General features: G+C 35.1%; 2 protein-coding genes across 3 annotated transcripts; both read right to left on the bottom strand.

The window, feature by feature from the left end:
* Window positions 1–2,931: 2,931 nt before the first annotated feature.
* LOC118045164 (uncharacterized) lies at window positions 2,932–4,811 on the bottom strand. 2 transcript variants are annotated; one of them, XM_035053721.2, is made up of 5 exons: window positions 4,654–4,811; window positions 4,393–4,440; window positions 4,250–4,297; window positions 3,725–4,155; window positions 2,932–3,572 (listed from the first exon to the last, which is right to left on the bottom strand). In XM_035053721.2, exons 2-5 carry the CDS (start codon window positions 4,400–4,402, stop codon window positions 2,967–2,969), a joined length of 1,095 nt encoding a protein of 364 aa, XP_034909612.1. In that variant the 5' UTR covers window positions 4,403–4,440; window positions 4,654–4,811; the 3' UTR covers window positions 2,932–2,966. The 2 variants fall into 2 exon arrangements, with proteins under 2 accessions (XP_034909612.1, XP_073266765.1); XM_073410664.1 differs by having other exon boundaries at window positions 4,393–4,811.
* A 448-nt stretch (window positions 4,812–5,259) lies between these two features.
* LOC118045163 (uncharacterized) lies at window positions 5,260–12,580 on the bottom strand. The gene is made up of 10 exons (XM_035053719.2): window positions 12,408–12,580; window positions 9,872–10,333; window positions 9,292–9,780; window positions 8,937–9,089; window positions 8,253–8,351; window positions 7,778–7,825; window positions 7,264–7,694; window positions 5,696–7,093; window positions 5,465–5,653; window positions 5,260–5,365 (listed from the first exon to the last, which is right to left on the bottom strand). Exons 2-8 carry the CDS (start codon window positions 10,323–10,325, stop codon window positions 6,485–6,487), a joined length of 2,283 nt encoding a protein of 760 aa, XP_034909610.1. The 5' UTR covers window positions 10,326–10,333; window positions 12,408–12,580; the 3' UTR covers window positions 5,260–5,365; window positions 5,465–5,653; window positions 5,696–6,484.
* Window positions 12,581–13,035: the final 455 nt, after the last annotated feature.

Here is a 13,035-nt window from a genome sequence, read left to right as displayed (position 1 = left end):
ATCACCTTCTTGAAGAACAGTAGGCTCAATAAAATCCCAAAGGTCTTGAGCTAACATGTAGCTTTTCATGCAGGCACTCCAATCATCATAGTTATCATCTCTTAGGACTTCAACAACAATTGAAGATGGGGAAATGTTTGTTGTCGTCATGTAACAATCTGTGTACAATTTGGGGTAAGAATCGTTCAGAGAAACTACTGGTGATGTCAAGATCTATTGAGCCAAAATTTGTGGGAAGGGCTTCGACATTGGTGAGTAAAGAAATGAAGTTATATGTTCATTGACTAATCTATGAGTATCATCAGGGTTAGCCTCAGATCTGGTTGTTCTTTTTTTTGGGGGGGTCATTTGTTTTATTCTTTTATTAGTGTGTCAGGGTTTTATTCACCGGGGCAATTTTCTTGGTTCATAAGATTTAAAAAAAAAAAAAAAAAAAAAACCTGCGGTGTAAATTCTTTACTTACATGAGATTGAATATTGGGAGATTTAGAGGAATTCTAGCATGTCGATGTCTATGCATCAAATTCTTAACTTAATTAGCCATTAACACACACACACACATGTGGGAATATTTTATTGCACCAATCAATGCATATAATACTGTGAGCAATTAATGTGTTCAAAACTTAGGTTATATGTTCAAAATTTATCACAAGGGTAAAAAATCCACGCTTTATAATATCTCTTGAACACTTTTAGTGATAACAATATAGTGAAAATTCAAGCGAAAGCCTCTGATTCTAATTTTAGTTAATATGCAAAAGCCTCTTATTCTAGATTAAGAGTTGCAAACTCCAACTATTTGACTAATTAGGTTTGGTCTTACTAATGAGCTGTAGCTCAAATAATAACATTATTATCTCTCTTTTAAAAAATGAGCATCTAAAAAATATCATTAGATCTAGATTTCAAGTTCAAATCTTTTTTTTGTTAAAAAAAAACGAGCTTTGATCTTATAACTCAATTTAATTAATTAAAATAAATTACAATACAATAAATTTCTTATTGTTATATATATATATATATATATATATATAATATATAATATAGTATTTCTTATATGTATTACTTACACCTTTACTCTCTAATTTCTATTTTCCCATAACAAAAACAGCTGTTGGAGATCATCACTTTTATCTTCAATCACCATCTCCTTTACTTAAGCATCGCCAGCTGTAAGAATAACTTTTTGAAATTCTAAAAACAATCCACCAATCATCATGAAGAGGAGGCTCCTGACCCCATTTATTTTCTCTCCAATTTCGTACCGCCCTATGTCCCTATCCCATGCAACTTAAAATTGATTTTGATTTTTTTTTCCCTGTTCAATAAGGAGCTAGTTTTAATCAACTAATTAATGACTAGAATATATAATGAACATCTTAAAATTAAGAGCTTTTGCTATGTACAATTGTAGATTCTAATTGCGAGAGAGAGTCAATTAACAACCAGAAAAATACTTATTTGTTTCGGTTACCCATTTTTCATACCCATTTTGTTTCATTTTCTCTTTGATTTTATTCTTATGTGTTCCTGAGTTATTTTGCTTAAATTTTGTTGTGGGTTTTTGTTTTTAAAGATGAGTATAATTTTTCAATTCTTATGTTTTCATTTAATTTGTTTTTTCTTACCGTGGAGGAAAATTATGTGGCGTATGGGTTGCCATCAGGAATAAAATTACCGTTTTCTACAACCCCCGTTGGAGTTTGAAGATGGCAAAGATCCAATACAGTCCCTGCTTTCTTACTCTTTACAATACAGTCCTTGCGTTTGATTTTTTGATTTTCTAATCATCTACTTTTTCTCCCCTCCCTCTACTGTGCTTTACTCACCCACCTATAATGAAACTAAATCAACTAAGACCCGTCTTTCTCCACCCCACAAGATTTCAAATTATGGATAAAAAAACAAAACCCTAACAATAATGTATTCAACAGCTTTAATTAGTTTAAATTTCCCAATCCCTATTTATTAATTGAGAGGAGGAAGGAAGGGGTTGAAGAGCTGTGGTTTCTGAAATAGAATGGTGGTGAAGCTATGAAATGCGTTTTCATCAATGGCCTGGACTATAATACACAAAAGTTTGGATACTATAAGAGACATGTTGTGAATCAAGTTCTTTGACAGCTGTTGTCAACCAACCTTTTTCCTCAATGGAACACGACCTGGTCACATACTGCACTTTTTTGGCATGGCATGGAGCACGACCTCTGTTGTACCAAGGACATCATATGATTTTTCTTTTCTTATTTAATAGAAGATTTGATAAATCTTGAGCTGCATAATAAAGGTAGCAATATCATATGGTATCCATCCTAGAAATTATACTTAAAATAAAACCTGAAAATCCTAACTTTAATTATTGGGATGTCACATTTGAAATGATAATTAAAGCGTGGATGTAATTGATTGGAGGTGGAGAAAATTTGTTTTTTTTATTGATGGGGCTTATACTTTATAGTGATTATTACCTATTCGACACGCTGTCCATGGTTTTTTTCGATAGAAAAAAAATTGAATGTGTAAACTTTTGTTGACAAGTTTTTTTATATATAAAAAATCATTTGATACATCAAATCAAATTATATAAATCAATAATTATAGTATTAATAAATAAAATAAAAAATTATTAATGATTATTAAAGATAAAACTAAAAATTGAATAAAAAAACAAATATAAATTAAAATATTTAATTTTTATAATACATGTCATTTATTTAGTTGTTTTTAATAATTTTATTTATCAAAATTAATTTTTTTTATTTATTAAATAATAAAAAAATAAACAAACACAAGAAAAAAAATCTAGCTTAAGGCAAATGTAACAATAACTTTTTTGTGAGCAAAACCATAAGAAGAGCAATCACATGAGGTACATAAAGTTAAATTCTAGCTGATCGTTCAAGAATTTTGGCTGAAGTACACGAAACGGAGAGAACGTCCCTTGCATTGAAAAAAAAAGATGTTCAGTACCAACGCTTCATTTTCCTGTTGAAGATACCTGGTCCATTTGTGGATATGAAAACCTCAAAAAGGAGAGGAAATTGCAGCAATATAAAAAGGGTTACAGGAATTCCAGCAAGTAACGAAACAGGAATGACGACTTCCAATCTTCCATCCATCACAATTCTCAGAGCAGCGCAAAAGGCAACCATCATGGTTGCAATAGAGATGAAAAGCGTGCAGAGGCCAATAACCAACTTTCTAGGCAATGATTTAAGGAAATCATTCTCGGAATAACGTGACGTGAGGATTCCTAGAAACATCAACACTGATGTAGATGATGCAAAGAGAGAAATTGCGTCGGATATTATAAAAATCAGAAATGATTTTTCATGTAAAAACACTGGAAATCCAGTATCTTTGTTACCGCCAGGAACAGTAAAGGCTGCAGTGAACATAACTGTAATGATAAGAGCACCTACAACTGTTGATGAAGTTGCCACCTGCTTCATCCATTTCTCCCCAGCTGCCATCAACTTTTCATGGCTCTTGGTAAACAATTGGCCAGGTGTTTCACCATTTTGATTGCAATACGTTTTAGCCCTAGGATTCACAATGCTTTCCACCTCCTACAATATTGAATCCAAACCATTGAGCTATGAAATGATGATAAATAATGTTCTAGTATTGACCAGTTCATGAGAAAGATTCAGGCAGAGCGACTATAAACCCCATATCAGTCAGATTAGCGTAACAAAAAGTTGATGCTTGAGAAACTTACTCTGTACCATTGTAGTTCTCTCTGCATTTGAAGAGCTGCACCTGAGATTCGAGCCAACTGAGTAGAAGGTGATAACTCTCCTGCGCAGTGTAACATAGTATTATCAAAATAATCTGTCACAGAAAGGAGATTTCCGTTCCTTCCTTCAAGCCCATAAAAAAGGCTAAAAATCTTCTCTTGTCTGTGTGCAATTGAAGACATCAAGAAAACTCTGCCATTCTTGTCCAAAGTGTGCATTAGATTAGGACAAACTTTAACCATCTCGACAATCATCTCAACTATACCATTCTTAACAGCGTTGTTAAATGCTCTGAATAACCCGCATTCACCGTATTTTTCGAAATCCAATGTTGATATACGTTTAACCATTCGACGTAGAAGTTCAGCAGAGTAGATATGATTCAGCTTCACATCATATATTTGCTTTATGCCTGGGCGAGGAAAGAATTATCAGATTAATAACATGATACTAGGGATGATAACAACAAAATCATCCGGTTATGTATATAGCCACATATAAAATACCTAGGAATTTGAGGAGCTTTATAACTTCTTTCCGCGGTCTACTCGAAGCTGCAAAAGAAAATTAATCTTGCATTAGATAGCCTCTATAGTAATCAAAACAAAAATTAGTCTTGTATCAAATAATGATGAAGAGATAATTGTACCTTGTGGCATATGATCACTGAAGGAAATGGGTGGACCAATGTGTATACCTTTCAATGAAAAAGCATACATGAGTTGTGAACTTATTATATATATATATATATATTTTTTAAAATGAACTTATTATATAAATTATCAAAAATGATGCAAATTCCATCTCCATAAGTATTCCACAAACAACAAATTCCCCTGAATTTTCAAACGTGCAACTAGTGTGGAGGAAGAGGCTCTGAGGATGAAAAATCAGAGAAAGTAATACTAACAGGAATAGATCCAACGTTTCCAAAATGCAAGTCGACTTCCACTATGGAATCTATCAGGCAAGAAAGACAATTGCGTCACAGCATTAAGCTTCCAAATTTTATCCAATGCGGTAGCCAAACTAGGAAAACGTTGAAGCAGATCAAAGCAATATCTGGTATTTTAGCATTTCAAAGCAACAAACAAGTATCAACAAGAATGTTGGGGCTAATTCATTGTGCTTGCATGAGTATGTCTCTTACCAAACATTTCGGATGCTATAGAGAATTGGAGGAGCAATGATCCATGGTTACCGCTGTCCTCACATAGCAGTTCAGCTGGAGTGACAGAGTAAGATAATGGGTCATATCCTTATGATTTCCCAAACAAGACACCACAACTGGGATACATCCTCCTCCATTCGGAAGGTTAAACAATTTTTGTTCTTTATGATCATGCATTTGGCCATCTTTTGTGATTCCTTGCATAGGCAGCATAAGAAAGTGCTGAGCAACCAGCTTGTTCTGCTATTTCCAAGTCTTCAGGTGACATTAGCTCTACCAGCTTTTCCACAAGTTTCACATTCCCAGCCGCAAATCGCTACATGAAGAGCTGTTTCACCAACAGGTGTAATTTTCACATTTTTTGCTTCCGGATGAAGGTCAAGAAATCTTTTTGTGGCTTCCCAATTACCTTCATGAGCATGCTTATATAGTTCACGCCATCTATCGAGTCCTGCGAAAGTCATGCCTTCTCTGTTAGGAAAAAATAACAGCATTATTTTGCAAGCTGTGCTTGCATCTTAGAGAGGGTAAGAGATGATAGATGTATTACCCGCGTTCATTCTTGATAATTGTGGTGGTTCAGCTGTTGTTACTTGCAATTTTTGCATATTTGCCAAAGTATCCCAGGCAACTTTGGCTGAAGTGATGCTCCTAATCTTGGAAAGTATGTATGGTGCACAGGAAATTTGAATTGCATGTAAAGCTGCAGCATTCTTTCTTCTCAGCGCCTTAGAGTCACCTTCTTGATGATCAATAGGCTTAGAGTCAACTTCTTGATCACCTTCTTGAAGACCAGTAGGCTCAATAAAATCCCAAAGGTCTTGAGCTAACATGTAGCTTTTCATGCAGGCACTCCAATCATCATAGTTATCACCTCTTAGGACTTCAACAACAATTGAAGATGGGGAAATGTTTGTTGTCGTCATGTAACAATCTGTGTACAATTTGGGGTAAGAATCGATCAGAGAAACTACTGGTGATGTCAAGATCTATTGAGCCAAAATTTGTGGAAAGGGCTTCGACATTGGTGAGTAAAGAAATGAAGTTATATGTTCATTGACTAATCTATGAGTATCATCTTGTTTGTTCCTTTTATCATCTTGTAGCATGGAAGAAAAAACAAAGATACAGGAAACAGACAAAAGGACAAATAAAGAGTAAAGGTAACTGTGTCCTGCGCTGCCCTCTTTACATTTGAACCACTAGTTTTAAATCACAATTGATGGCTTACATAACTGTATCACTATATTGATAATTTAGTTTTAGATGTGTTTTTCGACGGATAAAGCATCTATTCCATCATTTTCAATAAATAAGTGATGCAGGAATATTTCCACTATTTTAAGTGGTAAGATCTTCATGTTACGCAAATTTTCTTTAGGACATTGAATTTGCTTCATGTAAAGACTTTCGCCCGAAATGCAGAGGTTATAGAAAAGACTGCAGTATTAATGTCACCCAAAGACTTGGAAATAGAAGATAATTGTGGTTGCGCAGCTATGGAAGGAATCGCAAAGATGGCCAAATGCATGATCAGAGAGAACGAAGGAACTGGTTAACCTTTCATTAATCAGTACCAACGTTTCATTTTTCTGTTGAAGATTCCTGGTCCATATGTGGATACAAAAATCTCCACTAGCAGGGGAAATTGCAACATCATGAAAAAAGTTACAGGGATAGCAGCAAGCAGTACAATTGGAATTATAATTTGCAATCTCCCATCCAACATAATTATAAGAGCAGCACAGAAGGTTACCGTCATGGTTGCAATAGAGAAGAAAAGCGTGGAAAGGCCGATAATTAACTTCTTGGGCAAGGATTTAAGGAAATCTTCCTCTGCGTATCGGGACGTAAGAATTCCTAAGAACATCAACACTGACGTTGATGAAGAAAAGAGAGAGATTGCATCCGCTACTATAAAAACTGTAAAAGATTTCTCATCTCTAAAAATCGGATAGCCGGTCTCTTGAACGTTGCCGCCGGGAACAGTAAAGGCAGCAGTAAACATAATTGTAATGATGAGAGCACCCACAACTGTACAGGAAGTTGCTGCTTCTTTCATCCATTGCTCTCCTTTCACTAGCAAGTCCTTATGGTCAGACGTAAATAATTCCCTGGCTGTCTGAGTGCTCTCATTAGGATAATCCTTAAGTATAGGATTCATAATACTTTCCACTTCCTGCATTAAGATTTTTGAATTCGAGTGAAATTAATTCTTTTTGGATAACAATGAAAATGTGTAAATGGGTACCCTAAACTCAAATCAATTAGGTCTTAATCAGTTTTAAAATATCTTTGATCAAGGTTCAGCCAATTTTTTTTTAAAGATGTTGAGTGTCGAAAGCTCACCTTGTACCATTGTAGCTCTCTCTGCATCTGGAGAGCTGCACCAGAGATCCGAGCTAGTTGCGAAGGAGGTGATAGTTTTGCTGCCAAATGTAGCAATGTATTTCCAGAGCTATCAACGAGGGAAACAAATCCTGCTCTGCTTGCTTCCAGTCCATAGAAAAGGCTGAACACTTTTTCTTGCCGGTTTGCAATCGAGGACATAAATAGGTTCCTTGAGTTGTCATCTCCACTAATCATTATATGAGGACAAGCTTTAATCACCTCAGTAATAAACTCAACCATGCCATTCCTTACAGCATTGTGGAATGCTCCATGTACATCTGCCTTGAGGTATTGCTCATAATCCAGAGTTGATATATACTCACACATACACCGTAGAATTTTATCTGAATAAATGTGGATCTTCTTCAAATCATAAATTTGCTTGATTCCTGGATCAACCATTAAAGAGTGATCAGATAAAACCATGATAATGATGATAGAAATCAAGAGATGTCAGATATATTTTGCTTACCTAAGAATGCGAGGAGATTTATTGCAAACCCACGCAATTTGCTTGACACTGAAAAGTTGGACAAAAACAGATTAGAGAAATTATCACAAGCAGCATATATGTATACTAATCAAACTTGCATGTATTAAGTTTTCAATGAAATGATAATTGCTCCAGTAACTAAAAGTTTTGTACATTAACTTAGTATGATAAAATGTTTTCTGCCGACACGATGCGTGGACCAGCTAAATTTACATAAAAAAAAATATGAGATATATCGGATTTGGGAATGAATAAAGGATCGGATATTTGGATTAGGGTTCAAAAAAGTTTATATTTTTGGAAAATAGAAATAAATATATCAAGAAACTGTCCAAAATTTTTACAATCTTGAAGGGCCATGCAGCCCAATTGGACGACTCCTATACATATGTCCTGTGCTTGCCCTACCCCTTTAAAGGAGAGGGAACAAAAACAGAGAGATTTGTGCAAATACCTTGGAAGATAATGTTCTTCGACTCACTTAGGATTTGATCAGGCATATTAATACGAACAATATTGTCATCAGTTGTAGTAATTGATTGCATGGGAATACCTGCCATGATTTTAGAATCAAGTCAATCTTAGAGAACATAAGTTATGAAAAAATTGATTTTTTAACAGAATCACAATTTAAAAAGTAGTTTTTTTTATAGATCATTTATATAAAAAAAGGTTCAAATAACTTTATTTTAGAAATATGTTTGATAAAAGTAATTTAAAGTAATTCTTTTAAAGAATAGATATATTATAAGTTGAAACTCATAAATTTAAGTTTAATTTTTTTTAACATTAGATGACATTAAACTTTGACTCAGTTTTGTAATAAATTTTTTATTTAAACCAAAAATCATTTCCAACTAAATATATTTACAATCTTTCTATGGGTCAAAAAATTAAAAAAATAACTCGTATCAATTTACAAAAATTATATCAATATATTTACAATCTTTCTATGGGTCAAAAATTAAAAAAATAACTCGTATCAATTTACAAAAATTATATCAAATAGAACCTTGCTTTCTTTCTTTGTGACGGTGTGATAATCTCCAAAAACATACAGGACATTATACGTAAAAAAGATTGGCAGAGGAAACGAAGAGAAATGGGAGGAGGAAAAACCGAAGGAAGAGATACTAACATGAATAGATCCATTGCTGCCAAAATGCAAGTCGATCTTCACTTGGAAATGTTTCAGGCATCTTAGACAAATACATCAAACCGTTCGTCTTCAGAACTTGATCCGTTGTAGCAGCCAGATATGGGTAGCGATGCAGAAAATCAAAAGCAATATCTGGCATTGCAATAGCAAAAAGAAACAGCATAAGAAGCAACAAGAAAGATGAGGTTTTAGTGTTTTGAAATGTTAATTAATTTTTTTTATTAAATTACAGGAAATAAATAATAGTTTACTCGAAAGGGAAAATTTATGAAAAAAGCATGAAAACAAATAGACAAAAAAGGGAAAATAAGTAATTAATGGTAAAGTCTCTTACCAAGCATTTGAAGCACCATAGCACATTGAAGGAAGTAAGATCCATGGTTGCCATTGCCTTGACAAAGAAATTCAAATGGAGTAACAGAGTACAGATAAAGAGCCATATCCTTGTGATTTCTTATACATGCCTCAACAAGCGGGATCTTTCCATCTTCATTTACGAAGGTAACCAAGTTTTTGTTCTTGACCACCAAACATTCTGCCATCTTTGTGATTCCAACAGTAGCTGCACTAAAAAGAGCTGTGGTGCCTTCATCATCTTGTATTTCCAATTCTTCTCTTGACATCATCTTCACCAACTCCTCCACAATTGTCAGATTTCCAGCAGAAGCTGCTACATGAAGGGCAGTTCCACCATAAGGTTTAATCTTTGCCTTTTTCGCATTTGGGTATTGGCTAAGATAGTTTTTTGTGGCATCCCAATCTCCTTTATGAGCGTACTTGTACAGGTGTAGCAAGGGACCATTGATTTCATAGCTCACGGATCCTGCCAAGGTTTTTATTCTCTCCCGTGTTAACATCAAGGATTTGAAGTGATTGGAGATCTAACAAAGGGAGAGGATGAGATCATGGTATACCTGAACCTTGTGACTCGTCATCTTCTGCTGGCTCTGCTTCAACAGATTGCTCTGAACCTTGTGACTCGTCATCTTCTGCTGGCTCTGCTTCAACAGATTGCTCTTTGTGGCTTGGTGAATATTGTCGTTGCAAATTGGCTAGAGTATCCCAGGCAACTTTGGCTGAAGTGATGCTCCTAATCTTGGAAAGTATGTGTGGTGCACATGAAATTTGAATTGCATGTAAAGCTGCAGCATTCTTTTTTCTGAATGCCTTAGAGTCAACTTCTTGATGATCAATAATAGGCTTAGAGTCAACTTCTTGATCACCTTCATGATGACCAGTATGCTCAATAAAATCCCAGAGGTCTTGAGCTAACATATAGCTTTTCATGCAGGCACTCCAATCATCATAGTTATCACCTCTTAGGGCTTCAACAACAATTGAAGTTGGGGAAATGTTTGTTGTCGTCATGTAAGAATCTGTGTACAATGAGGGGTAAGAATCGATCAGAGAAACTACTGGTGATGCCAAGATCTATTGAGCCAAAATTGTGGGAAGGGCTTCGACATTGGTGAGTAAATCAATGAAAATGTTCATTGACTGGTCTATGAGTAGCATGGAAGAAAAAAGAAAGATACAGGAAACAGACAAAAGGAAAAATAAAGAGTAAAAGTAACTGTGTCCTGCGCTGCCCTCTTTACATTTGAACCACTAGTTTTAAATCAAAATTAGTTTTGGATGTGTTTTTCGACGGATAAAGCATCGATTCCATCATTTTCAATAAATAAGTTAATAATTGATGCAAGAATACTTCCATTATTTTTAAGTGGTAAGATCTTCATGTTACGCAAATTTTCTTTAGGACATTGAATTTGCTTCATGCAGCTCTGCATTATTAAAGAGTGGGGAAAAAAATGGAAAGCCAAGAACCAAGATATCATTGGATGAAAGTAAGAAAAGAGAGCAGCAATAAGATCCAACCAAGTACTTACTTGGTGTGGTTGAAGCTCACGCTGCTACTTATAATTCCCTCTCCTTGTACTGAGTTTCGACACTTGTTAAGTTTATTCAAAGTTATAAATTTCTAGATAGTCTATCTGTTCATGTGTTTATATGGCTACTGCTTAATAGTAGTCTTAACACTAGAGTTTTTTAGCTGAGAGGGAGATTATAAATTATGAGGATGCTTTTTGTTTTTTGTTTTTTGTTTTTTTTGTTGTGAGGAGATTGAGAATATTAATCATTTGTTTCATTACTGTATTATTATATGAAATTTTTAGAGATCATAATCAGAATCTTTAGGAATAGTTCAGGTCAGTCAAAAACAACTTTCAACATCAGGCTATTCATTTGGGGAAATGGTTGTTGTCATGTTAGAATCTGTGTACAATGGGGGGTAAGAATCAGAGAAATTACTAGTGATGCCAAGATCTATTGAGCCAAAGTTTGTGGGAAGGGCTTCGACATTGGTGCGTAAAGAAATATGAGGTTATATGTTCATTGACTAATCTATGAGTATCATCAGGGTTAGCCTCAGATCTGGTTTGTTAATTTTTTTTGGGGGGTCATTTGTTTTATTCTTTTATTAGTGTGTAAGGGTTTTATTCACCGGAGCAATTTTCTTGATTCGTAAGATTAAAAAAAAAAAAAAAAAACCCTGTCTTTAAAGGAGAACCCAAGTCAAGATGCAGGAAGAGTTGACTTCCTTTTAAACCGTACATGATCCTAACCTATGGCAGTTCCGATAACTGCCATAAAAAACAGTCATGAATGAGTTATTAGATCACTAGAAGTTGATCCAATCAGGTTCAGACTACTGTTACCCTGTTTGAGTAAACCGGGACGTGTCCAGCATCGTTCACCTAGAAATTCAGTCGGGTTAAGGTTTTGAGTCCTGAATTTCCCGGTTCACCCCACCAGACCAGGTCTTGCAACCACCCTGACCCACCAGAAATTGAGAAGTTTCCAAACTGCCCCCTAGACTTCAATGGTACTTTTACAAAATCCCCAAACCCAAAAAAATCAAAGTTAGCCTTAATTGTATCAGCGCAGGACAGATACATCCCTGCGTGACCCGCACATAACAGTAGAGTCCAAAGGAGAAAAATATTGCTGGAAAAGAGAATAGAAATCCCTTGCTTCCTGTCTTAAAGTCCTACCTTAGATCATCTTGTTGCATAGAAGAAAAAAGAAAGATGCAGGGAACAGACAAAAGGACAAATCAGGAGTAAAGGTAACTGTCCTGCGCTGCCCTCTTTACATTTGAACTACTAGTTTTAAATCAAAATTGATGGCATACATAACTGTATCACGTTAGAACGTGTTTGATAATGTAGTTTTGGATGTGTTTTTCGACGGATAAAGCATCTATTCCATCATTTTCAATAAATAAATAAATAAATAAGTGATGCAGGAATATTTCCATTATTTTTAAGCGGTAAGATCTTCATGTTACGCAAATTTTCTTTAGGAAAATGAATTTGGCTAGAACCAAGATATCATTGGATGAAAGCAAGAAAAGAGAGCAACAATAAGATCCAACGAAGCACTTACATGGTGTGTGGTAGCAGCTCACAGTGCTACTTATAATTCCCTTACTTCTCTCTCTCAAGCTTGATAAGACTGCTGAGAATGTCTGAGCGATGGCAAGAACTTGAGTAAAGGTATGTTGTTGTTCTTGGTATGTTGCTTGGTGCTAATTATATAGTTAGCCTCAAAGCTGACTATCCCTTCGATATAGAAGGGTCTTCTTTTATTATTATCGTCGGGTCTTTGTTTATTCCCTTACTTCTCTCTCTCTAATTATATAGTTAGCCTCAAAGCTGACTAACTTTCCTTCTCTTTTAACACAATGCAAGTGGTTGCGTCTTCCTTTCCCTTCGATATAGAAGGGTCTTCTTTTATTATTGTCGTCGAGTCTTTGTTTATTCTCCCATTTAATTAGGCCTTAGAAACCTGCACCAGCTAGTAAATCCCCAGTTGATCTACTTCATTTATTTAATCAATTATTAATTAGATCTTTTCTTTTTCCTTTTCTTTTTGGTACAAAAGGATAAAAGAAAAAACAGCTAACTCGTGAAAGTAGTGGCAAGAGTACCTGGACAAAGCAATCGTGAAAGTGTAAGCGGATGAGAGACGCAGCCATTCTCCTGTCGCTTGCAATTGCAGTACTTCTGATAGC

The sequence above is a fragment of the Populus alba genome, chromosome 8 (genome assembly GCF_005239225.2).
Source record: "Populus alba chromosome 8, ASM523922v2, whole genome shotgun sequence".
Taxonomy (NCBI): Eukaryota; Viridiplantae; Streptophyta; class Magnoliopsida; order Malpighiales; family Salicaceae; genus Populus; species Populus alba.
This window is presented reverse-complemented; position numbering and strand designations above follow the sequence as displayed.

Excerpts from the sequence above, each read along its gene's own strand:
- LOC118045164 (XM_073410664.1), bottom strand. The coding sequence starts at position 4,462 with ATGTATGCTTTTTCATTGAAAGGTATACACATTGGTCCACCCATTTCC. Across the intron at positions 4,298-4,392 it reads CAGTGATCATATGCCACAAG|CTTCGAGTAGACCGCGGAAA; the intron begins GTACAATTATCT and ends TTTCTTTTGCAG. Across the intron at positions 3,573-3,724 it reads GAGAACTACAATGGTACAGA|GAGGTGGAAAGCATTGTGAA; the intron begins GTAAGTTTCTCA and ends TCAATATTGTAG.
- LOC118045163 (XM_035053719.2), bottom strand. The coding sequence starts at position 10,325 with ATGACGACAACAAACATTTCCCCAACTTCAATTGTTGTTGAAGCCCTA. Across the intron at positions 8,352-8,936 it reads GCAGCAATGGATCTATTCAT|GTATTCCCATGCAATCAATT; the intron begins GTTAGTATCTCT and ends AAATCATGGCAG. Across the intron at positions 7,094-7,263 it reads GAGAGCTACAATGGTACAAG|GAAGTGGAAAGTATTATGAA; the intron begins GTGAGCTTTCGA and ends ATCTTAATGCAG.